We start from the raw sequence: 26,999 nt of genomic DNA on the forward strand, positions 1-26,999 counted from the left end.
GCTGATAGATTCCCTACAATCAACCAATACAAGGCCCTTGGTATGCGACCATTTATCTTCGTTTTTAGACGTGTCAGTCAAAGAAATAATTGATTTATTCACGGCACAAGGCTGTTTCCTTTAATAGCGAATTGCTAATCTACAGACTGAAGCAAAACGAAGCTGGTCTGACGCAATATATTCTGTACCATTTCGTTTCTGGGAACCCAGCTGGAGTCCGAAGCTCTGCGGTTAAATTGAAACCAAAAAAGAACAAGCAAACGACATTTCAGAGGTAGAGGATCATTTTGTGGTAAGAAATAAGAAACTCAAATTTACCTTAATGGTCAAATTTTTTTTATATCGGTGAAAAAAAATTAAACTAATACATCTACCGCAGGAAAGTTCCTTTTAATCGCCTTCCATTTAGCAACCCATGTTACTATTTTTTGTAAATGTGACCTTTAGAGTGTTTGCGAGATAAGAAGTTTTAATCTGGAATGTGTGACGTATATACCTTCCACAGTATATTAGGGTAACTTATTACGAAGTGAATCTCAATCCCTACATAAACCAATGCTTAGCTTAACGAGTTATAAATTATAATTAATGCTTCTAATTTTCACTGGTTATGGTTTTATGTAGTAATTTTACTTATAGATCTGTTCGCCTGTGTATTAGTTTCACCATGAAGCGAATTTGCCTTAAAATCTGAAATCAATTTCAGAAGCTCTTTTTAAACATAACTGACGATCATCAACAAGACGTCTTGTTAAAGAAAACGCGAGTCAAAACTAAATTCTCAGTAGAAAATGACCGTTTTTGCGAAGTACCACGAAATTCAAGATTTTCCCCATTTTGGTGAGAACGGACCTAAGCCGTAACGTATTCTATCTTCATCTATTAAAATGCGTAAATAGAAAGTGTGCCTATATATTCGGCATAAAATTGTAACAGACTTCGGGAGTCTTCTATAATTCCATACAACTACTTATTGACCTTACTCTTGATAAAAGGGTTATCAAAATCATGGCATACTACCTGCCACGGACTTGCTATCGGTAAGATCCTTGAACCAAATCTGTGAACTATATATTAAACCCATCCCTTCATTTCCAAATTATGTTAAACATTCGTCGTAGATGGGTGCTGTTTCATTAAATACATTATTGGTGGTACATCAGCAACCTCCGGGAAATTGCCTGCCTTAGATGGCATGGAAAAAAAATAAATTTTCATCAGCAGGGTCGATAGTAATTCTTATGTCGGTCAGCGAAAAGGAGAGTCACGTTTACTTATTATTTTGGCTTTTATTTTATTTTTTCAAAAAAAGCCGTTTCATAAAAAAATGACAGCAATTATTGGGAAACATTACAATGTTTTTACAGCAGATCAAATAAAGGATAGTATAAGCCTTTCCGCGTCACCTCTTTAAATGAAACATTTACAAAGTGGGTCTGGCTGTTGTTTTCTAGGGCCGAGGCCAGTATGAGGCAAACCGAGGCACTTGCCTCGGTCATTTCCCCCCCAGGTTTGATCTCAGTGTTTTGTCAGGGGCACCTAACGACAGTCTCCTCCTACATACATTGAAAACACTTTTTAGGCTATCCAGAGTACTTTTAGATCTCTAGAAATGCATTCTAAGCGGCGCTATAAAATTTGTATCTGTTCGGTCATCCTAGGACAACTTGAGTCTGTTTGAAATTATTAGCGCTCCAGTATTTCTTTCCCGAAAAGTTTAGAAGCAATTTAACGTTTTACGAAAGTGAGAATTTTTGTGATTCCTCTCTACATCGCATTTTTGAGTCCGAAAATTTTAGGTTTCCTTTTTACTAAGAAAAATAGCCTAGCTAGCCTAATCTGGGGAGTAAAATGTGAAAAATTAAACTTCAGAAAATCGTAGCGGATGTATTGGAAAAGCTTCGAAAATTGTACATGAATGGAACGGTCATCTAGAAATTTTTAGCCGTCCTCAAGTAATAGAAAATTCTAGGCAATATTTCCTTCTCCGAACAGATATTTTACAGAAAACAGTCGCTGGGTGCCCCTGTTTTGTTTAAACGTAGTCATAATAAAGACCCTAAATAGCTAGGCGGGTATACTTCAACCGAGGATATTGCCTCAGTCCTTATTTTTTTCTGGCTATGGCCCTGTTTGCAATAGACCTGGATGATTCTCCCTTTATTTGCTATTCCCTGACATAAATATTTCTCTAAGGTTGCTATCTTTTTTCCCATTCACCAAAATTCAAGTCTTTGAAAAGATGTTTCCATTCCTCATTGTAGACGATTTATTATTTAATCGATGTTAAGGTTTTTCTTTTGAAACTTCTTACATTTCTGTTTAAAATTTCGAAAAATTAAAACGTCCTGTCGCGTTAAATCAATTATTCCTTTAATTATGTTGTTTGCACTAAACGAACTGAAGAAACTAAGAAAAACGGAAAACAGGGACTTTATAACATCTGTGTATTAGCTCTTAAACCATTGTTAAACAATGCAGATAAAACACAAAACAAGGCTGGCCGCATTTTTCCCTTCATTTGAACACGTGAACTGCAGAAACACTAAGGCAAAGTTTCATCATCCGCAGGCTCAAAAATTTATACGAATGAAGTAGCACTTGAAATGAGTACCAGAATCGATCCATTCAAAAACAGGGAGGAGCCCTTAGTTGGTCTTCAGTTGAAAGCTTCATTGGAACAGAATTTTCTTAGAAAACGCCCCTCGGTAAAATGGCTTAGTAAATGCCTAATTGGAGTGAGTCAGACTTTCTTGGTATCAACCACTTTAATCCGCGAAAAACTATACTTAAATGTTGGCACATTTTCAGTGAAAAATGGCTTCCCTGACAGCCAAAGATACTTCAGAGATAACCTTAATTACACTTGTACAGTACAGATATAATGTGTACACAGAACTTTGATGATTGGCAGATAACCTTGTGGCATTTAAATTGAATTGGCACTACCTGTAAGAGGAGATTTACCATTTTCTCATCAAAATGTAATTGCAGAAGATAATCAGGATTGTTTACGTAAGCAGCTAGAAAAAACTAGGTATTATTATACATTCCACTCACTATCTCTTTCCTGATTGGCCGAAAGCTTACAGTGAATTTCGAAATCAGCGCCTGGGACATCATCTAGCTGCAGATTATACAATAATCATGCCAAGGACACACACGGCCACCGATAATCATGTCATGTATGACCGCGGCGCATATTTTCCAAGGGTAATCATGTCACGTTCGCGCGCTTTGTGTTGCTTGCCGTCAGTGAAGAAGCAAAAACACGACTTCCAGGTTTGCTTCGACGACCGAGCAAGACATCGAAAAAAATAGTTAAGACAAGGACTCACAAAACACAAAAAGGCCAACGAAGGTGGCAAAGGAGCTGTTTGCTGATTACGTGAAAGAGAAAAAACTGAGAGAACCTGAGGTATTCTTTCCCGTTTAGAAATAGATTATCAGTTCCACTTACTGTCGTGACCATTTTTTTTTCGGTCAATGTACAATAAAACAATTATTAGATTCGGCTTTTGTGATACACAGAATAATCACGGTCTCGACAACAACAAATTTATTGTACCCAAAGAAGAATATTATAGTTATTTACAAGTTGTTAAATTAATCAATTAGCTAAAAAGGGTACTGACTTCTTGAAATAACTACTAAGTTAGAAATGCCAAGAAGCCAGATTCAGTGAGATAATTTAAATAAGTTTATTGTGCGGGGTACAATATGGCAGCATATCAGACTGTATACACACAAACACACAGAGATCCACTAGCACGTATTACTGTAAGAAGAGCGAAAAAGTAGGATGGAAGTTACACAGTTATAAGATTTGCAGACATATTAACACAGAAATGACAATTAGATAGACTTACACGACAGAAAAATAAGTAAAATATAGAAAATTACGTTACAATGTCGCACGAAGAAAAATCGCGGCCATCTTGTTTCCCTACCGCTGACCACCAGTAAAGGTTATCAGCCGAAGCCGAAGGCTAAGGCTGATAACCCCTACCTCGACCTTGACAGGAGCCCATTAAATGATGGGCTCCTGACCTCAATTATTCTGGATATCAAAAAAACCTCATCCAATAATTGTTTAGTATTAGTTTCGGCAAAACTTTTGTAAGAAGCTTTTGGGAGTGAAATTGACATATAGCTCCATCGGAAGCTAAACGAGTATCGCCAACGTAGGAATCTAATTCAAAACATGCTTCTGGTAAAATGACAGTCAATGTTTTAAGTATCGCCCCAGGTAAGGTAATCTAAGACTGACTTGGATTCTGGATTCAACGCTGTGGATTCCGGATTATAGGTGCCGGATTCCGGATTCTTGTCAGTGGAACTGGGATTCCGGATTCCAATCCTTAGTGGCATTCCGGATATCTTGAGCTGTATTCCGGATTCCAAAGCCCAGGATTCCATATTTCACATGAAAAACATTTCCGGATTCCGGATTCCACAAGCAGAAGTCGGAATCCGGATTACCTTGCACGGATCAATAAGTAGCTCTCTGGAAGTAGGACTAAATACGAGCAGATTGAGGCATACTGATACAGCGGAACACCCCAGAGGAAAGGAAATTAGTCTGAATTATAGGAGGGCTTGAAAAATCGGAAGGGGGATTCAATTACAGCGTTTAACTGGGGGTATGGAAATCAGTTTTGGTTCCAATTAAAGGGGGGATTCGAAATATCGGAAGTAAATTGCAGTGTTTGATTCAGACTAGAAAGGGATATAGTCTCAAACATATGCAATACAGGTGCGGAGTTCTAACTAAATTAGCTTTTAAGCCAACAGGGAGCAGGTTGTTATTCTATATTTGTTTGCTTTCTTCGCCTGTATTTTTTGCTTGCGGTGTCTACCTTCAATTTATTCATTTTTTGTTTGCTTTCAAATAGACATGAACAACCTTGAGAATACCACCTCCACCCTGCCGACAGGCAACCCAGCATCTGACCCTCTGGGCCGTTCACAGTTGCAGATTTGGTTTGAAGTGTCTCTAGCTATTGCATTTTCTCTAGTAGCTTTTACAGGTAGGTGATGGCGAGTCAGTTTTATTGGATAAGGCGCTGATATAAACATGAACAGCGAACCGGGTAACATTTGGACAGGATGGCTGTTTGTCATGCACGCATATAGTGAGTTTCATTTAAAGGGCCTGTGTCACGGCAGTCCAGTTCATTTTGTTTCGCCAACTACTCGCCCTCAATCGCTATGGAACTTAAAGTATGCAAAGAAATTACATAAAAGGACAAAATCAGAGATACGAGATAAACAAACATGTCTCCTAAGCATTATTTTTGAAGTTGCAAGCAGCAGGGATCAACTTTGAAAAACTGTTAGGCTCAGAACAGTTTTCAAAAATCCTAATTTCAATCCGTTTCAATCTTCTTCAGTTTTGCCCATCCGTGGCATCTGTTGTTTCTGTTATGTTATTTTAACCTTCCTTTAAAGTTTTAAGCGGTTATTTTTATGTTTCTCTTAATTTAAATGGCATTTTGTAATTTCCTAATTTGGCTGAATTTCGTGACACAGCTCCTTTAAGGAGTAACACCCTCCGACCCAGCTCTTGCTGTCTACCTTACATGTATACAGGGAATTCTGTATGAGCAGGGGACCCTCGGGGTCAGCTTTTGTTGTCTGCCTGTAGTACATGTTTACAATGAACTCTCTACGAGCGGGTAAACTCGGGATCAGCTTTTGTTGTCTGCCTTACATGTATGCAGTGAACTCTTTACAAGCAGGACTACTTCAGGACCAGCTCTAGTCATCTGCATTACTGTTACATGTAAACAGTGATCTCTCTCTATTCTGGGTCTTGGGGCCAATACCAGCTGTCTGACCACAATGAGCTCCCTATAGTCAATTAACCAAGTCCATAACTACCTTTTGTCTATACCCTTTTTCACACTAGCATTCTTCCACAACTTCTTACATGCGGACTTACTGAAATGTACGCTTATAGGGCTTGAAGCACATTCTGTACTTTCATAACTCAGTCTTACTCGAAGTATTTTCTTAAACCTATGACAGGAAACGTACTTGTCGTCACAGCGATTAATTTCGACCCAAAGCTCAACACGATTACCAACATGTTAATCCAGAACCTTGCGTTCACCGATATTTGCATGGCGTCCCTTCACATGCCCTTCTGGGTCATCAGTCTCCGCTATGGACGCTGGGTATTTAACCACGTGTTATGTCAGCTGGTTGGCTTGACGCAGCTAACGTTTGGGATTACATCACTTTTCACTATGACCGGGATTGCGTTTAATCGGTACTTCAACGTTGTGCGGCGCAATCTGTATACGAAGTACTTCTCAACCAAGAAGGTCACATACTTGGTGATTGCTGCTGCCTGGCTCGGTGCTTTAGCTGTCACCTCCCCGCAGCTCTACGGCTGGGGAAAGATTGCCTACCACCCACTTTTCGCGGTGTGCACATGCATTTGGGACCTACCCGATGTCTCTTTCATGGTATTTCTTTGTGCTGGGACAATTTTCACCACCGCGAGCGTCATTTCGTGGTGTTATTACACCATCTACAAAACCGTCAAAGCCAGCGCAGAGAGGATGCAGGGGCATGCAGCCGAATGGAGTCACGGAAGAAGCAACGCCGTGGGTGGCAAAAGAGAGAAGACCGAAAGAAAGGTTCTCAAGACTTCGTTTGTGGTCGTCTGTGTTTTCTTAACATGCTGGACCCCACTCTCAGTGGTAGGCTTCATCGAGATTTTTGGATTCTCCAGTCCACGGTGGGCACATTTATTTTCCTACTTCTTCGTCTTTGGTAGCAGCCTTACAAACCCTTTTATATACGGAATCATGAACCCGCAGTTCCAGCAAGCCTTCAAGAAATTGCTTCGGTTTAAGGCTAACGAAATCGAGCCGATGTCTAGTACTAGTCAAGTCAAAGAAAACGTAATTGGAACAGCGACTACCATGACGGATGTAACCGGCTTGCAAACTATTGGAGATGTACCAAGCACCTCCATTCAGCCGGGTGTGATTGATCAGAACCAAAATCAAGTAAAACATACTGACGCACCTACGAAGCCCCTAGAGATTATGAAGGCGCAAGCGTGGAAGTAACAAGTATAAAAATAGAGAGCTTTAGATTCTGAGACGATGACGACTACGAGTACGAGATTTTCTCAGTACTAAATATTGCTCACGCGTGAACCATTGTCACTTTGGCGCGAAAACGTGTTGGCCGTCATCAATCTACCACGAGTTTTAAAGAGAATGTCGTAGTGGCGGGAAAAAGTTATCAAATGTAAGAAGTTTAATCATTTTGCTATTGGGAGAGGGCTTAACCTCCTTCGGCAAAAATAACCGCACTAACTTTTTTGGTGAAAAATAGTAAAATGAAGCTTTCCGGAGTGTCTTTTTTTTTCGAGAACAGGCGCAAAAACTTCAAGTAAAATCACGTACTCGTACTCGTCCTCAAATCTAAAAGTTCTCTAATACCATTGTATGTTCCAGGAGACAACGGGTGCTTACCATTTACACAAACTGTGCACCCTGGTGGAAATATTGTGCATAAACATGCGGGAGTTAATTGAGGCTGGTTAAATTTACGAGCTAACACTTGCACTCATGCACAAGGCACTGAAACACTACTGTTATGACCTAGACCATATAGAGTAATTTTACTTAACTCGTGACAGGAGGCAGCGTGGCCGAATGGTCAGCGCGTCGGACTCGCAACCCGACGGTCTCGGGTTCGAGTCCCGCTGTGGCCACTTGCTGGATTTGTTCTCGGTAGTCCCGAGTTCAAATCCTCGGCCACGGTTGTAAATAGCCAACTGGTTGCCTCCTTGGGGGACTCAGGTCGAGATCGACCAGTTGTAGCAGATCTCTCTTTTGCTTAGCCCCTGTGCTCCTGCCGTGTTCCCTGTGTCAGTTATGCGTTGTCAGAGTTTTATTAATTAGTTTCCCCAGCCTAACTGGCACTAAGCCTGCGTGCTTATTTGGGGGATTTAGGTCGAGATCGACCAGTTATAGCAGTTTTTCTTTTTGCTTAGCCTCTGTGCTCCTACCGTGTTCCTTGTGCCAGCTATATGTTGTCAGAGTTTTATTAATTAGTTTCCCCAGAATACCTGGCAGCCTAACTGGCACTAAGCCTGCGTGCTTAACTGGGTGATTCAGGTCAAGAGCGACCATTTGTAGCACGAGTTTTTTCTTTTTGTGAAAGCTAGTTTACGAGTGTTGTACATTAGGTATTCACCAGTAATCACCTATTATTGTATTTACATAGTACTTTGTAGGGTTGGTTCTCGCCAAGCCGTCCCTGTGTTATGTTGTATTTGATTGATTTGTTTCTAAGCATTTGAGTGGAGCCCCTGTAAACTAGCTGAATAAGCTAAGTGCACCTTCCACTATAAACAAGCCTTTAAACCTTTTAAACGTTTAAATAGGTAGTAGAATACCACGCACTATTATGCACTTATTCCATTGCCTTTCGTTTACCTCTTGCTATTTTGCACTATTTGTTAGTATTCATTTCACGCTTCAAGTAAAATCAACCTAACTAAATGTAGGTTAGTATGAAATGTCATGATATGACCCCTACGGCTCCGCGCGCAATTTTGTTGGAAAACATATGAAAAAAAAGTATCGTCTGAGGGCAGTACGCGTCAAGTGATTGGCCCGGAAAAACGAGTAGGGCCCTGCTAGAAAAGCGTACTGATCGATGCGGGTTCGCTTCGTCAAAAAAAATTAAAAACAAAACGGTCATATGATAAATGCTTATTTACTGAGATAGGTCGGGCCGGACAGGAAAATATGTGGCTCTCCCACTAGTAGTCAGTCAATAAGTTCATAGCCTTTCCATGTACCCCCAATTTTGGTAAACCATGGAGTGTACGCAGTTAAATAAAACAGGGGGTAGAAAATGTTGAATGAACATATAAGAAATATTTGGTAAGGATATTTGGAAAGAACTGCATTTCCGACCTTTTAAAATAGGGATCCGACGACCTACCAAATCTCCCAATAACTACAGTTCAGAGGAAGTTAAGCGCTAAGCGCCCAAAATAATGCTCATTTTGATTCAATAATCAAATAGGCCCGAGAAGGAGTTAATACAGAGAGAATACACGAAGACCATGACAATACACACATAGATTAGAGAGGTTGTATATAACTTCTTTTATGCTTGCAATAAATTGAGAAAAATTACCTTGTGAGAGGTGCAATTATTGGATAGCCCATCTGTATTGCAAACGCCGATAGTTTTGTCCAGCAAATGAATCCCTGAAGTCAATTCTTGGAGGAGAATTCTCTTAGTCTTTCAACATCCAACATAAGATTTTTTCGATCCTGTTTGTCCAAAATTGTTGCAGGATAGCATGATGGTAAGCATCCAGCAGCAGCCTATGGGTTCATGACTATCCTTTGAATAAGAATAATGGTGTAAAACAAGTTCAGAGCCAACGCGTACTTCATTTAAATTAGAATATCCCAGAAACCAGTTCGCTGATGACGGAGGGTTTAAAAGGGACTTTAAATGGTGATTGGCAAAACCTTCAAATGACTACTTCATTCGAGCGAAGCACTGAATAATTTCGAAGGATTCACTTTATACTTAGTGTAAAATGAGGAACAAAGTTTCTGAGAAACTGACCGCCCACCCCTCCCCTAAGCCAACAATTTTAAGTGAGAAGTGTTAATGCTAGCTTCAGGGAGGGGTAGGTGGGCAGTTTCCCAAGATACTTAGATTGATCCCTAAATGACATGACCCACCACGTTCATGAGTACGAACTTTGGCAGCCTTAAATTTAAAATCTGCAGTCAGCTACCACAATCCAAATCAGCAATTAAGAGTTATGCATTGTTGGCGTCATCCTGTTTTTACGCTGCTGTTAGAAATCAGTGGGTGCATTGTTAACCAGAGGCCTAGTAACATGTTGACGACAGGTTTACTGGAAACTTGGGTGCAACGGCCGCCCACGGCCGGCATTACGAAAAAAAGAGGGCCAAATTTCAGCACGCGTTGCATAATGCAACATACAGTGCTACGATCGACGCTTGACCGGAACGGCTGCTCTATTCTGATTGATTTTCGTAGAACAGCATTGAGACTTAAGTTTCACAATAAAGTGTTACACATTAAAACTCATGATTTTATCATTGCGGTGGCCGTAGAGTAGCAGCTGTGAGAAAGCAAGTCTACTTTTGATGAAACAGTCTCGAACCGAAAGTTCTTGGTCAAAAAGCGTACACCCAGCTTTCCTCCCTTAGCCTCCGTATTAGCATGAACTCTGTACACCGTTTGACTCAAACCAATTTGCTAAGGTGCAAAGCGACTAAGCAAGTGTGATTCGTCAGAAGTGGTTGTCTTGTGGGTCAAATCCGTTCTGAGGACAAACCAGTGGTTTATGGTCATATCGCCACAAAGAAGTCAGACTTCTTGGTGGCGATGTGGTGGCAAGTAGACTATCTACTCGCCACCACATAACAACTCTGCTACAATTGACACTGTTTACTTACGTGGGATTGTTACTTCTCCCTCAAGCCCAAATATAAAGTTATCGATTTTAACTGACACCTTACGTCGAACTTCTGATCTTTAGTTATATTTCTTGTGAATAAATGCGACTTTTGAATTTCTTAATACACCTGTACGGCTTATTTTCATCGCTCGAAAGGTGTGATTTGTTTAAAATACAACAGCCTTTACTGTGAAACTTGGTTAATATTGTCACTTGAACCTTACGTCCTTAAATCTCATTGTAAATTTAAAGTGAAAGAATTCTTTTTAGAGACTTGTCCTTTCGATATGTATTAAGATATGTATTTCTTGGTGGCAATTTCGTTGGTGGCGAGATGGTTTGGTGGCGAGGTGACCGGATATTCCTAGTTTACCACGGTTAGAACCCGAGCACTTTCAATACTAGTTTCAGTAACCTAGCCCTTAACTATGGAACTGCAGAGCCACACCCACCCGTTGTAGGTAAAATCTGTTCTCTGGGATCAAAATTTTCCTCGGCAAAGTCAGGTGATGAGTGACTAGAAAATGACCATGGTTTGAAAAGAAAACAAACCTTCCACAATCCATGTTAGAGGAGACCATGATCCACCAAACCTTCCAAATCTGCAAATCCATAAAAATAGTCTTAAAAACTAAACTCAAAGTAGAAAGAAAGGAAAAGGAAATTGCAATCCCGCATCATCCTAGGAAAATTATAAAAATTACTTGCCTAAAACATCTTCAATTGGTGACAAAGTTGTTGAGACATTCTCCTCAAATGGGGTAACTACAGAGAGCAAAACAATCCACGCCGGCCTCTCCCCTCCATTCAAAGTTTGGGTGTTTTTTGTTTTCTACAGGTAGCTTGAACAATGACACAACATAGCATGGGACGAGTGGGGGAGGGAAAGCTTTATTTTCCCTTTTTTACTTTGGCAAAACATTAGTAAGGCCCATTAGGGCAAAGTGTCTCAATTGTCACCAACTGAAGTTTAATTATTGATACAATATTCATACCTTAAGCTTTCTTGAGATAGCAATGTTCACCATGTAGGAGAGATCTGCTGACTTTCTAGTTGTTACAGTCCCTCTTGAAACCAAGCTTTCTAGGTTGTAGAATGATCAGTCATCTTTCACCTTAGCAAATGTTCTTGGCTTGGAGAGTTTTGTTTGTCAATCTCTTACAAGTGACAACCCTCCCCCTCCCACCACCACCTGACCATACAGTCGATTACAGTAATCCATTTATTCCTAATGGTTGCCAAGGTAAATTCATAAAGAAAATCCAAAGAAAATTGTACCATGCAAAAAAAATCAACCAAAGAGGTTTCACTTAACCCTTTGACTGTCAAATGTGGCCAAAGGCAAATTTTGACAAAATTAATTTCCAAATTTCATTTTCTAAAATTTTGACAAACAAATAGCATCATGTGAAAGCTAAGGCAGAGAGCTTTCTTTTGAATGGTCACATCACATGAATTCGTCCACAAACTCAAAAGTTAGAGGTACCTCACAAAACTCTATCAAACACTCTGGCAGTGAAAGGGTTAAAAGGAAAATATCATAGGATTTTGTCCACAGATTGGAAAGTCAGAATGACCAATCACCACCCAATACCTCATTCTAGGAGGGAACTGGTCAAAGAAAAAGGATATGCTTGATACACCTGTTCATCACTAAAACAGATACACTGTAAAAGTAAATCACACTACTCCTGTGTTGATTCTTTTTCCACTTCATTCATTGAATTGACTAACAACATAAAATAAAATAATAATAAAAAAACATACAGTGTAGGAACCTCCCGCTGGCCAATTATCTTCCTTAGATTAGCAGCATTACACAACATGATTTTTTCAAAGACAGTTGAAGCTTTCTATGCAAGCAGTATACAGGAGAATTACCAACAAACCAGTGTTCTAAATTTGTTTGAACAATTGATTAAGTGAACCCTTAAACTGGAGTAATCACTTACAAAAATACACTGCAAAAAAGAAAATTTGGCAAACATGAGATTTCTCCATTACTAGCACATGTACCACTAATACTTCCCTAATTTTCAATCTGAATCATCAAATATGATTTTCTGTCCTTTGAACTCAACCTTAACTGTTTCCTGCAATCTTTTTCTTTTCACAGCTTCCCATGATGGGTGTAAACTCTCATCATCACTCTTTCGTTTGACAGAATGCTGACCTTTGACTTTACTTGTCTGTTTCCTATCTTCCTTATACTCCTTTGGTTTAATTATAATGTTATTTTTATACAAATGTTTTGCCCTCTTTCCATGAATCTTCTCCCACATCTGCTGTCTTGCACGCTGTCCTCTACGATTTCTTTTTCCTTTTCTATCACCCAACCTTCCTTTTCCATTCCTCTGCTTTTTTCTTCCCTTCAAGCTTTTATCTCCTTTAGCGCCAGACATGGTCCCCACAAAACATGACTCTAAGCCTTTGAACTTAAGCTCTGGAGATGGAAAATTGTCACTGCCTTCCTCATCTTCTTCAAAGTCACTTGCATCAAGGTCCGAGTTCGAAATAAAGCCATCACTGTCATTATCAACATCTTCTCTTGCTAGTGGCTCAGTTGCAAAGCCCTTGTCTACAAAAAACTTCTGTTCAGCAAACTTTTGTTTTGTTTTTACTCTTGATGTTTCTCCATCACTGCTGAATTTATCCTCATCATTTACATGATGTGACAGTTTGTCATCAGATACCTCGTCTTTCCCTTTTTCGTTTTCTGGTTTTCGTTTCCTTTTTAGTATCAGTTTTCCTTCGACAAAATTTCTATTGTCATCAACTTCAGCTTCCTCATCTAGCAATGCCTTCATATCAGGTAAACCAAAAATGTTTGTTGTATCTTTAGACTTGTCTTTCACAATGTTTTGTTGCCTTTCTGCCCTTTTGTTGTCTTTCTTTTCATCAGAACGACCAAAATCTTTCCTGCTAGCATCTACCCTTTTCACAAATTCTTTAATTTTCGTAGAATTAACAACCCTATCTAAAGCCTTTTCCTGAAGAACATAATCCGCACTAGGGTCTTCCTTGTTGTCTTTGATGGCTTGATTATTATTAAGACCGTCTTCCCCATTTTTACTGGCAATTCTGCGAGCGATTTCATCGACACCCACGTCTTTTAAAAACTCCAGTTCTTTCTCAAACCTCTCTACCTTTCTTTGGTTCTTTTTTATTTGAGTTTCAGATCCCTTTTTGTTGGCCAGCTGCCTGAGTCTTCTGACAAGCCGTTGAACTTCAAACAACTTTGCACGCTTGATCTCGCGTTTTAAGCCACCGATTTCTTTCATGATCACTTCTTCTGGCATACTTTACAGTTCTATAGCATCAAAAGACTTCAAAAACAGACAAGTAGAACGAAGTGTTAGTAAAAAACCAGAGTTATCAGGTTATTTTAGAGCAAACGCTGCATCCGTTCTCGCCATCTTGTCCGCCATCTTGCTTGTCAACTTGTACCCAGACTTCTTCGGAAAACTGAATAAGCCATATACCGGCATTCTTAGGGAGTTGTGTTGCTTGTAAAATGGCGGACGGTCTCACAAATTTTAAGCTCTTTTTTCTTTCGTTGTTCCTACTTGTTTGTATGGATATGGTGAGATCTCTAGTTATCCATCAGTTATTTATTCGTAGCATTCTTTGAACGTTGTTGGAAATTTGTATTTACCCTTCTCGTTCACGTGGAAATTAATTACTAACTGTGTACAATTAAAAGGTTTGCAGTATTGAACCTCGTGGGGAGGAGTTAGTTTTCACTGTGGAGCACTGCCTAAGTGAAGGTAAGTCTCTCTTTAATTCTATAATTTTTAGGGTGCTGATGCAAATACCAGTGTGATGGGATTTCCCTGGTAGTATCATATAAGCTCATGGCCAGGCAAATCATCCTGCCATGAATTTCTTTGCAAAGAAATTCATAGCAGGATGATTTGTCCGGCCATGAGCTTGGTACCTTGTTGAGTGTTTGTATAGGTTAAATAGGAGCAGTAATAACCTAATTAAAGGTAGTAATATGATCTATAGAACACTTTTAGTGAATTTATTATAGACTTTCATAACTTCTGCACCACAAACATAGAAAAAAATGTACAGGTAATGCATGGTTCAATTTGACCTGTTAATTTTTTTCTTTCTTTAGAAGAAGATGCAGTTTTTAAACCAAGGTAATAGTGTTGCTATTTTATCATGTTACTAAACTGTTTAGAAAGTGTTCCTGTGTGAGTTTGTTGAGGAAAGAGGAAATAAAGTGAGTAAAGGGAAGAAGGGGGAAGGGTGAAAAAAAAATACTTGCCCACAAACCCAACTATTAATGTCCCTTAATATTTCACTGTTCAGTTCATAATAACAGGTCAACTGTTTGATTCCAGATTATTAATTATTTTTTTGTTAGGTACACTGATTCTCAGTCAGTGGAAATTGAGAATCGTCAAGGTTACCGGTAAATCAAAATTTACCAGAAATCAAATTTGACAGGGATATTTAATGTGTCAGAGCATGCCACTCGACTAAGGAAAAAAAGAGTTGATTCTTGCATTAAAGGTTTAATAATATTATTTATAAATGGCTAGTTAGTAATATACAACACATAAATTTCCTATTACAATAGCTGCAACATTTTGCTAAGGCTGAAACATATTTTTTTTGCATAGGGGAACCATTTATGTTAAGACAGTCAAGAGTTCTACTGGAACAATATCACAGACAGAACCACTATCATTGGATGAAGTTGAGAATCTGAAGGTAATGCATGCAATAATTTTTCAATAAAGGCTGCTTTGGACATTGGTAATAATTACCAATGCCAAGCAACCTTTATTGAATCATTGTGCACTGGGAATCTATTGTTTGGTGGTCACTCAAGCAAATCATCATGTTGTTTTGTTTACCCAAAGCCCAAGTGCCAATGACCAATTGCCAAAGCAACCTTTATTGAATTAGGTATACAATGTATCTTCATAAGGTGCTTTAATAGGGCTTATATCCAAGGGGGCTTATAGCCAGGGTAGAAAAAAGCACTTCTTAACAAGCTATGGTAGTCCTGATTAAAATATCTTTAATTGCATTAATATTATTTTTTACTAGTTTTTAGTCAAGCTTCAAAACTTCAAAATAAATCAAATTCATTTCAATACATTTGGAGGAGGCTTATATCTGACGAGGGGGGGTTGGGGCTTATACCACGGTAATCAGATGAGATGTAATTTCTTTTACAGGTAGATGGGCCTATAACTGGTCATGGGCGAGGGGGAGTCGGAGGGCTTATAAGTTGGGGAGCTTAAAAGCAGCAGTACAGTTTACATTTTGTGGCACAATAGTACATATTGTATCACTAGTCGCCTTCGTGGAGCAAATAAAATTAATAAAATCACCAGCTAACTTATTGTAATGTATTTAAGAGATGCATTCCATGTTAAATCCATCCTTTGAATTTCGTTATCCCTTAGGACCTGGCATTAAAAGATGGGTACTACAGAATACAGTTGCGCCCAAAGTCCATGGATGGTGGTGTAGGCATTGATAGCAGTGTTTCTACATTTGTGAAAGCTGTAAGTTTAGCTGCATTTTGAATATACCATTTAATACCATCTTTTTATCATTGAAGTATGCAGACTCTTCGGTAACTTGATTTTTATCTTGGTTGGTTGCCTGCTTTATTCAGAATCTGACATTTCCTTGAACCCTTATAATGCACAAGTGCAAAGAAATTCTTAATGTATGTGTTGTGGTTCAATTTTGCCCTTGGTTTAATTTTTATTTTTCTTTGTTTTAAACTGATTATCATACATTACCATACCCAAAAACAAAGGAAAATAAAAATTAAACCAAGGATCAAATTGAACCACAACATATGTATTATATACATGTACAAATATGTGGTTGTTAACCATTTCATTCATGTTCACATGACTTTGAACATTCTTAGTTAAAAAACTCACGTGTTAATCAAAACAAGTTTTTTAAATGGTGAACTTAGGGACGGCAGAGGAAAGAGGACAGTAATAATAATAATAATAATAATAATAATAATAATAATAATAATAATAATAAATTTTTCCAAACATAATTATTGTTTGGAAAAATTTCCCACCAAACTTAACCTTTCTTTTAATAGATCTTTTTGTAGTGGGCCAGAACACAATGTTGTCAATACATTACTAAGTAAAAAGCAGTAGCATCAGCAATAATATTATTTTTAATAATAAAATTGAAATTAATTTTGTAATTACAGTCATGTCACAAATAAAAGGAGACTCAGAAAAAAATTGAACTTATGAATGTCTTGACTTCTAAGAATTTTAAAAATGTTCTTCATATGACTTTTATCACATATCATTTATGCTATGTACAGCTGACATGGAAAGCAAATTGTTTATGTTTAATTCTTTTACTCCTTTACCAGTGTTCCCTGTTTACATCAAAACTTACAGAGACAATAACTTTAACACTCGATAACACAGGTATGCAGTATGTTTCCAGTTGAATCTGTTACAGCTGTCTATTATAAACAAGGAAAAAAATGTAGTTGCTTGAAATTCTTCCAGCAGAATTATTTATTCAGGCCTACCGTGAGAGCTTAATTAGAATGTTTGATTTTATTAAGGCCACTTATATGGTGTCGGGCTGATTGTTCCTGATGGGGGCTGCCAAGCAAAGAGTCTTAACTGGGTAAGTGATTGTTATTAATTGTTGTGTACATTCAATGTAACTATCAGTATGCATTTTCTCCATGATGTTCTTTATACATTTCCTATGTTACTGAGGAGGAGAATTTGCGTAACAATAAAGACGTTTTTAGTTGGTGATCAATTCCTTTATTCTCATGACCTTTATGTTTCATTCAGCCATGTTGCCGTAAGGAGAAATAAGATGCTGGTTTCTCCTGGGAATTTTAATGGTCAAGAAGGCTGATAAGTATAAGCAAACGTAGCACTATTTTCCAGAACAAAAGCTGTTGTGTAAGCATAAAAAAAAGACCAGTTGAATGAACATTTTTTAAGAATTTTAAAAAACAACTTGTATTTCATGGATTATCAGACTCATCACCTATAGCTATAAGTACAAAGGAGGTAGCTATGGAGTCCCTGTAAAATGTAAGGGGACTAGTGGATCCAAGAAAAAACTGTCATGAACTCTTATACATTGTACACTATTACCCTGAGAAACCCAGTGGAAAGGGTAGAAGTATGCAAATTCCTTCTTATTCATAGTGTCAGCATTTACTTTTGACAAAAACAGTGGCACTACAGTAGTCATGCACTAAACTATGTCCAGTTCAATAACAGTATCAAATAATAATGCTTTGGTTGTCTGTTTTTCAATTCTCAAGGATGCTGTAAGCTTACCTTCTCAATTTAATTCATCAGTGGTAGTAATGCTTCAAGGAACAGGACAGCTGTGAGTTTATTTTAACAATTACATGTATTATTAATAACAACTGGTTTTGTTTAATCTGTACTCATGTGGCAGTAGTTGAGAGTCTTTTACCTTTTTTTACTGAACTCATTGAAGTATACACACTCCTTTGCTTGCTAGTTCACCTCAATTCTTTCTTTCCTTCACTCCACCCATGTGCAGGTACACTGCTCTCCATTACCAACCATTCAGTCAATCCACTTCACACTGACCCCAAAGGAAGTACTGTCTCTTAATATAGCCATTTAAATTAAATTAAGTCACTCCTGTCAGCCTACAGTGAGCCTCTTGAAGTCTGCGCTGGGCATAAAAATTTGAATAATAATAATGTTATTCATCAAAAGCTAAGGATCAAAATGGATTTCTCCCAAAGCCTCCGAAAGCTTAGGGTGAAAGGGCAAGAAAAAAAGGAAACAAAATCACTTAATAGCCGTATCTCAAATCCAGAATAATTTTATGTAGAAAATTAGTGTCTTGGGTGACAACTATGCTATTAGGCCTTGAAAATCTCCAGTTGACAACAAAATTGTTAAAAGACTGTCATCAAAATAATGGGATATTTCTTGAAAAACAAAACCATCTACTCCCCTCGTCAATCCCACCCCTTGCTTGCAACAGGAAACAATCAACACTGTAACCAGTGGCACAATAATAATATTGCTTAGAGGGGGTGGGGAATGAAAAGTTTCACATTACCTTTTCATGTAGATAGCATTGGATTGTCTCAACTACTATAAATCTTTTTGCATATATTATTGTAGCTACCTACATTCCACTGCATGCTAAGTGATCCGCACACAAAACGAATAACAAATTTGAATACCTGGCTACACTTAATTGGCCCTTTGGGTCTCTTTTCATGAGGAGTTTATTTCATTGCTGGGTACTTAGTCTGTATCTGGTGCATGTTGCAGTCCTGATACTCAGACTTACATTCAAAGACTGGAGAAGGAGAAACGAGAGAAGCAAGCTGGGAAGACACAAGACAATAGATCATTTTTAGCTAAATACGTGAGTTGAGTTATGATTTTTTCTTTTCACGTGCATGTTTATGTTGTTGTTAAAGTTTAATATCCTCATTTAAAATTTCATTTTACTTTGTTACGACAGCAACGGCTAGGAAAAGGTCACTTAAAAAGTGAATTTGCGCTGCTTCAAACTTTATCACAGTGACTCTTATTTCATCTCATTCAATTCATCGAATGTTGGCAAATTTTTCTGGAGTTAAAATTCTAAGAGATTGTATTGAAGTTCAGGAAAAAAAAAAGCAAGTCGTTGCAAGTGTTCATGTCCTTCACAAAACGTGAAATTAGGCACTTTCACATTGTAGTCATGCATTGATGGCAAAGAAATATACAAAAAAGTGTGATGCACATGCAGAGTTGTTGTTTTGCCAATCTAAGCCTATTGCTTTTTTGCTGTCCTCATTGATGTCGCTGCCATCATTGCTTAAGCTCCCGAAAAACAATGAACTTCACCCCAGCCAGTGAAATGTATGAGACAGTGTTAATTAATAAACTTCAATCTTACTTTGTGGCACTTATTGTAACTTTTTTGACTTGCTACATTGTATTCTAAAACGTTGGCATGTTGCAACTTTTTAAACTCTTTCTTACCTTAGGGTACCTATGTATTATCAAATGAAATGAGTGACAAAAACCAACAATAATTACTTTCCTTGATCTCAAGGTGGTTTGATTTTATTTTTCTTGCAGTGGATGTACATTGTTCCTGTTGTAATATTTATGATGCTTACCTCTCAGCAGCCAGAGCAACAGGAGGGGTCTAGTCAATGAAGTCTTCATTCTCCTCCCAGTAGTGCAAAGAAAGAAGTCCCCCTCAAACTCTGATACTGTAGCTCAAGGTGTAAATATGGAGGGATCATTTACCAGCTAACATCTGTCAAAGTTTCCCGTGATTCTATTTGAGATTATCATGTATGCAAAGCTACATGTACCAGTTTCAGACTTGGATATTGCTAGCAAACCCTGAATACTGGTATATACAACTGTGCAGTTTTGTGGCTATCGTGGCCAAGTTATGTGCCAAGGCCAGTGTGCAAAGGGAGGGGCATAACAACAAAAAAACAGCTCTCTAGCCTCCTGTCACAGTCTACCCTAAGGTTTTGCTATAATGTGACCATTCACATGAAAATGTTCCCTATGGTTTGCGGTTTTGAAACGTTTAGCTGTTCGCATGCCGTTCATTAGCCACTGGAACAGCTTGGCTCTCTGTTTTTTCTATCACTTGCTGTGCATTCAGCTGTTCGATTGGATAATTATCCTAAGGAATGTTTTAGTGTAAGTGGTCACATAATTATGTACGTACATCTCGGTATTAATGTAAATTAATATGCGAAAATATTAATGAGGCTTAAGAAGAAAATTTTGACATCATTTTGACCCATGTGAAGCAGTCCAGTAGTATTGGAATGGAAAGGAACAAGTGTCATGGAAGTTAAGAAGCAACAACACTATTCTTGCAAACAGGTTCTATTGTCAGTCTCAGATTAATCATCTTGAATTAAAATTTAATGTGCAATGTTCATGTAACTGCATTTGTGGTCCACTTTTGCAACTCTGTCGTTTGCATACTACAAAGCTGAAGAAAAATGTAATTGGTGCAGCCTGTGTTAAGCATGGAAATGCTTGCATAAGCAGCACTTGCCTAACAGCTCATGAAATTACGTATAACAATTTCAAAATATCACTTGTGGTATTTATGCCAAATATCACGACTAATCATGCTATTACCTATACAAATAGTAAAGGGAAAATTAAAAGTAAAATTTTCGTAATTGTATGAAGACCATAGAAAAATACTTTAGTATGAAGCAACAAATCAGAAGAAAATACTTTGACCAACTGCACAATTGTTATATGGAGTGTACCAACTCCCTGAGGACCTTTAAATAATAATAACAATATTAAAAGTGTCTTTATTTATATTTAACAATTTATTATTATATTGGATTAGGATTGCACTCTCTCGCAAAACTCAAAAATTGCAAAATTTTATTGCAAATTTAGCAAAAAAAAAAGTTAAGGCAAACTGCTTGCAGAAACTTATAGACGAAATTAATAGCAAATATAGCAAGAAAAACAATTTAACAACACTTAAGGATTACAAGCTGTAGCAAAAATTTGCTAGCAAATCTGGGTAGCAGTTTTCGCAAAAAAGTAGGAAACTGCATTTGAATATTGCCACGAACTCTTTTCCCATGTTTTTGAGTTCTCTCTGCAGTCATGACTTAACAGCTAGGCTGTCACTTGACATGTACGGGGACTGTAGTAATATTGAATGCCCACATCTTAACAAATTAAGTCAAAGCAAGCTGATTATGAGGAATCAGGCAAAAAATCAAAGTCAATCAAAAACGGTGAAATATTTTGAGTGAATAGTAATAAAATTATTATTGTTAATATAAACAGTTTTATTTTAGGTTGACTAACACTCCAGTCTGTCAATCATTCAATTAAATAAATTAATAGAAAGAAACATTAAGAAAAAAAGTAAGAAAAAAAAAGAATAAATAAATAATCTCAATTCTCCCTCAGGTACCACTAAATTCTTCATAAGTTAAAGTGAATAACCACAAAAAAACGCATTTTTGTCATAAAATTTATTTATATACAGCCAGCCCTTCATGACTGTGTAATCACACAAAAAGCTTTCCATTCAAATCCCTTTACAATGTAGCTGGCACCTCTTGTAAGCAAACTACTGGTACATCTGGAACACAAACGCGACCATCTTTAGGAGTTATAGTTTTTTAATTTCCCACTGCTGCTTTTTACCTGCTGTAAACGACCACTTAAATAAATTATTTATTCTGATCTCCATGTTCACTGACTTGTATGTACAATATGCAAAACAGGTGTAAAAGGTACTTTAAGTGACAATAATTACTCACTGTTTAGACTTTGTATGCAGTACATTAATACTGGGGGGGGGGGTACCTTAGGAATTTCTGGGTGGGGATGTGCCGCTGGGACCCTGGAACCCTTAACCTATACCAGAGCTAGCTCAGCTGAATTTTGCTACCCTATACTAGAGTAAACTCCCCAAATCCCCCTATCCTAGAGTAGCTGTTTCTCTAGTCTAGATAACATCTTCAACCAACTGATCAGTTACCTGAAAAATGATACCCTATTCTAGAGCCAAACGCTCTGATTTATATACCCTATTCTAGAGTAACCTGGTTGAAAACCATACCCCCCCGATTAATACTCTGAGTTCAATAGCTGTTGACCTTTTCTTGCAAGAGATCCACTGTGGTTCACTTTTGAAAGTAACAACTAAATTTTTGGTGGTTGCTTATACGAGGTTTGGCTGTACAACATAATGATTCCCACAAATAGTAATTTAGTTTACATTAAGGACTAAAACAGCATTGCGGGCTGCCCTATTTTACATTAAAATAGTGTAATGTTAAACATTGTTAAACCCATGGCCCAACTTTCTGGAAATGCTATTTTGTTTTTCACTAGCTCTATATTCTTTTGAACAAATTGGCTTTTTCTCTTCTTCCAGGGAAATTATGTAAAAATTAATGATCTTCAGCAGGGGCGGATCCAGGATTTTTTTTAGGAGGGGGTGCACTCGTCTCTTGCTCTACTTCAACACCAATAAACCACTTGGTTTTTTTTTTTGCAGAATACCAGTTGTATTAGAAAACCACAGGTCATCTCGGGGGGGGGGGGGGGATGTGCACCCCCTGCACCCTCCCCCTAGATCGGCCCCTGTTCAGTGGCACATGCATTAAAAGTTGGTTCAATTCTTCTGGAAACAAGCACCTTAAACTGATAGAGCACATGTATGACATGCTAATGAAAAACAACAAAGAATCTGCAAACCTTTCATCTGAAAGCTTATACACCAATCTTAGCTGACACCATTTTTGCTTATTACCAAACAAGTTAACCTTAAGAAGGAATTGCTGTATATGCAGAAACAAATAGTGTCAAAAGTTGAAAAAAGCTTGTTAACTTGGGCAATTTGGGCAATTTTTCAGCTCTTCGCAAGCTGCATCACAAAGAAATAGCAGCCATCAAAAACCACAAAAATAAAAAATTAACTAATGTGCCGTACATTATTAAAAAAAATTTGAGTTTTTGAACAAGACTTTATCAGAAACTATTTGGTTTTGTAGGCTCAAATTTTCAAAGATTAAGCAAAAACCAAATTCACTTATAAAAAAAATATAAAAATAATAAAATAAAATATATATTGGTTTGCCTTTTAGTATGGTCCAAAGAATTGTGGAGATCTTAGATGGTGATATCTCTGTCAGTGCCTCATTATTTTACCCCTTTATCTGCATGACTCAACCTCAGCAAATAATAGCCAATTTTATTTGCTGCTGTAGATAATGCTTTCCTTTATCGATTAACACTGTTTTTAGTTAGCTTATAGTTTATTTGAAGGCAACTGATCAGTTTATTAACTGTCAAATGTTACCGTTGTGAAATAAAGTCATTTATGCATTCACTCATTCATTCATTCAACAAAATAACCATAAATTTTGGGGACAAATAAGTTAATGATAATTTTTTCCCCAGATTATGTGTTAACTTGTCGATCATAATGATCAATTCTGATTATTACAATAATATCAAGATTATTTTAAAATAATTTGTTTTGAAAACTGTTATTAGTTGTCATAGCAAAGAGCTAAGAATTCATCCTTTCGCCTGAAGTACTCATTGAAACGTGTTATTCCATACCTAAAAGAACCAAGGATTAGTTGCCAATGAGAACTGTAGTAAAATAATATAAAATTACTATTTGATTGTTACCATTAACTATAAAGTAAAAAATTTAATAATGTACAAAGAAATTGTGGGGGGGGGGGGGGGGGGGGGGTTTAGAGAAGGCAAGTAGAGGAAGGAACTCTCCTTTCCTTCTCTACCTTTTTTTCCTTCTTCTTTTCTACCAAGCAACCTTGTGCTCTAGCAACGGTTAGTGAACCCTCGGGGGTGGGGACTGTGTAGAAAAATGAGGATCTAGAAAGGGATGACCTACAAAACAATGATTAAAAAAACGACATCCTTGAAAACAAAGTTGAATGGAAGAAGTAACATCAAATGGCATTTAAAGTGAAAATAATAACGGTATCTGCTACTTGTCATCCAGCACTTCTCTCTATACGCCCTTTAAGTGTACTTAGCTATTGGTAGAATTGTTAGCACCCTCTGACAAGGAACTCAATACTGAAGTAGGCTGTTGCATAGAAAGAGATTTGGGTCAGCGACTGAATGTATGTAGGTGGCTAATTCTCTTATGCTTTTCATATAAAGAAAGCATAATGGAGCTCAACCCCAGGTGGGGTATAGTAATCCAGATTTCAAGTGACAGGGATGATTGAAGGATTTTTTGGGTTTGAAATTTTCGATTCCAAAATTTTTTGGGGGGGAGGGGGGCGGGTAGGAAAATTTGGCAAGTATTTTTTTGGGTGGCTTGAATTAAGAAGGGATTTTTGGGGAGTATTCAAGATTCAAAATTTGCCAACACAAGTAATCGCAATTAGGTTTGTTAATTCTCTCAAAACGAGATGAAAATTTTAGTCCTGCAAAATGCAAAATTGGAGTTTCAACAGGTATTAGATCATTATATTTGCTTTCTGTTAGGACATCTATGATCACTAAATAGCTGCAACCAGAAAAGAAACAATAATCACTACCACTCATAATTTGCCATTATTGTCTTTAAGGTAAAAAGTTGTAAATTTTCTGTTGTCATAGAATAAACAAACTTGACTGCATTTTTTTGTACTGGCAGTGTTTATCACTTAGTCTTGTTTGCCCCCTGAGAGACTACATGACATTCCTTTTATCCCATAAGTCCTTAAGGAAGTGCAAAGATTGCAGGTATGGTAAATAAGTTCTATTATTCTTGCACACAATATTTTGTAAACATATAAACAAAGAGAGAGCCCCATGAGAGCACCAAGGATAAAAATAATGTGATTTTAATCATTCTCAAAGTTTCAAAGAATGTGTCCAGCTTACCATATTAAAAAAAAGATGGGCTGGCATCACATGCATGGTGGTACACTTACTTACCCTAAGAAATCAAAGTCGATTGTTGAGAAATGAGCTTGAACTAGTGCCCACATGGCCCAGTAAAAATGAGCTGCCTATAGGCAAAAGAAGAGTATTAAACATGTATCACTGTCATATTATTTCCTCTTAATGCTTACTCCAATATTATTTGTTTAGCCAAATAATACAAACGGTTACATTGTTTATATATTTTTTGTAACAATAATATTTAGAACCTATGAAAAAAATATTGCAACCTACCAGTGCAAACTGATTGGCTTGTACATAAAGCATCTCAATTTCTACTTCAGAGATGACAGGATTGGCTTCACCTTTGAAATGAAACATACTGTTAATCCTTTATTAAGCCCCCCGGAGGCTTATTTATTTCAAACACATTGTAGGGGGGCTTAAAAGAGACGGGGGGCTTATTTGATTTAGCAAAGACAATGGTGTCAGTTCTCCATAAAGAACTAGAATACAAAGTAAAAAGCTCAAGTACAAGAAACCAACACTTCCAATTGTGTTGGTTAAAAACCAACACTTCCAAAGTATTCCAGTTAGATCTGGAATGCACGGACACATTTCATCAAGTTCTTATGAACTCCTAAGTGCTCCATGGGTAAACAAATTACAATATACAATAATTATATTTACAAGCAGCCGAGTATCAAATACAACTCCAAACTTCCAGCTGGTGAATAAACCATCCCAGATCAGTCCACACGAAATTTTACAGTCGGGATTGTTTAATACACTCTTTCATTTATTAACTGTGAAGAATAATGAGGGGGAGGGGAGGGCAAGGCTTAAAAGAGCTAGGGGGCTTATTAACTTTCTTCCCCTGAAAAGGGGTGGGGGGTGGGGGGGGGGGCTTAACAGAGGATTTATGGTAATAAATATTAATTTCCGACACCCACAGCCTATAACTCCAAAATGACACTGAATTACATTGAAAGTTAAAATAATTTTGAACTGAACCAAGGAAGAAGCTGCTTCATAACACACTGTACCTCTCAATTTAGCCGCTTCTTCAAGATAAACTGCAATAAACTTTAACTGATGTTCTCTTTTGGGATATAAAGTATAATCTACCTCGTCCACTCCTAGTTTGTAAAAAAAACATATATATTCAGTAAAGGTGAGACTGGTTCCAGAGTTAAATTTTGTCAATTTTCTTAAATAAGTATAATTTATATGTCTTGAAAAGAATTTGCAATGAATGATTTACACAAGCCATAAGGTGAGCAGATGACTGCACTCATGTCATTCCCCTTCTAAAAGTTTTTCTCTTTTGATTACTGGTATGTTATAAAACAGATGGTAAACGGCTCAGCCTCTGCTGTTGAGTTATAGTTGCACTTGGGAGGATTGCTAAGCACTCAAGGAGCTGGAGTGGGCTATTGCCTCATGTGGACCCCTACATTTCTTTGTTGCTTAGCAACCTCCTACGTGCAACTGTAACTCAAAAGTGCATGCCAAGCCGTTTACCATTTGTTGAATTTATTTCACCTCTTAATTAAAAAAGGAAAAAAACTGGGGGCATTTCATCATGCTATGGAACCTCTGTACTGCAAGTTGCAAGTTGCTCAGTTGGGCCAGGGTGAGTGTGGGTAATGCATGTTCATTTAATTATTGCTTACATTATATATTTCTAAGTGATTGCAATAATGCTACTAACACAAAAAATACCAAAACTAGTCCAGTTGTGAACTATTATTGTTTTAAGCAGATGCTTAAGGGAGCACCCAGCAACAACATTAATTCATTGACCAATTATTAAAGAGTGATGGCAGGATCTTCCATCTGTCAAGGCTAACAGATGGGAATGGGACAGTCTCATCAAACTGTTGCGGTATTAACCCTCGGCAACAAAATGTCATTTCTGGTAAATTTCAAACTCTATTATCTTAAGAAAAATTGTCACCACTTACCTGCATATTCACAGAAGTGATTTCCAATATCATGAGGAAGGAAGTTCATAGCAGCATACTCATAGTCAATGCTTAGAATCGTATCTGAAAACAACAAGTTTTGATCAGCCCTTTAGTCAACAACAATAAAAAGA

At 37.5% G+C, this 26,999-nt stretch overlaps 4 protein-coding genes across 4 annotated transcripts in view; 2 read left to right on the forward strand and 2 right to left on the reverse strand.

Moving 5' to 3' along the window:
• Positions 1-3,261: 3,261 nt before the first annotated feature.
• Positions 3,262-7,143, forward strand: LOC140941389 (melanopsin-like). The gene is made up of 3 exons (XM_073390383.1): positions 3,262-3,418; positions 4,896-5,030; positions 6,031-7,143. Exons 2-3 carry the CDS (start codon positions 4,898-4,900, stop codon positions 7,083-7,085), a joined length of 1,188 nt encoding a protein of 395 aa, XP_073246484.1. The 5' UTR covers positions 3,262-3,418; positions 4,896-4,897; the 3' UTR covers positions 7,086-7,143.
• A 5,043-nt stretch (positions 7,144-12,186) lies between these two features.
• Positions 12,187-13,860, reverse strand: LOC140940902 (uncharacterized). Its single transcript, XM_073389865.1, has one exon. The coding sequence runs from the start codon at positions 13,787-13,789 to the stop codon at positions 12,527-12,529; it is 1,263 nt and encodes a 420-aa protein (XP_073245966.1). The 5' UTR covers positions 13,790-13,860; the 3' UTR covers positions 12,187-12,526.
• A 137-nt stretch (positions 13,861-13,997) lies between these two features.
• Positions 13,998-20,583, forward strand: LOC140940553 (ER membrane protein complex subunit 10-like). The gene is made up of 10 exons (XM_073389540.1): positions 13,998-14,073; positions 14,194-14,257; positions 14,614-14,638; positions 15,125-15,215; positions 15,920-16,021; positions 16,876-16,933; positions 17,077-17,141; positions 17,803-17,870; positions 18,803-18,899; positions 19,604-20,583. Exons 1-10 carry the CDS (start codon positions 14,005-14,007, stop codon positions 19,682-19,684), a joined length of 720 nt encoding a protein of 239 aa, XP_073245641.1. The 5' UTR covers positions 13,998-14,004; the 3' UTR covers positions 19,685-20,583.
• A 2,641-nt stretch (positions 20,584-23,224) lies between these two features.
• LOC140941074 (probable ethanolamine kinase) overlaps positions 23,225-26,999 on the reverse strand; it is a 7,498-nt gene continuing 3,723 nt past the window's right edge. Inside the window, exons 3-7 of the mRNA XM_073390035.1 lie at positions 26,866-26,949; positions 25,945-26,037; positions 25,193-25,263; positions 24,953-25,026; positions 23,225-23,614 (exon numbers count right to left, since the gene is read on the reverse strand). Of these exons, the coding sequence (XP_073246136.1) occupies positions 23,542-23,614; positions 24,953-25,026; positions 25,193-25,263; positions 25,945-26,037; positions 26,866-26,949 (395 nt within the window). The 3' untranslated portion in view covers positions 23,225-23,541. The remainder of the gene's footprint in view (positions 23,615-24,952; positions 25,027-25,192; positions 25,264-25,944; positions 26,038-26,865; positions 26,950-26,999) is intronic.

This window comes from Porites lutea, chromosome 6, assembly GCF_958299795.1.
Source record: "Porites lutea chromosome 6, jaPorLute2.1, whole genome shotgun sequence".
NCBI classification, from domain to species: domain Eukaryota; kingdom Metazoa; phylum Cnidaria; class Anthozoa; order Scleractinia; family Poritidae; genus Porites; species Porites lutea.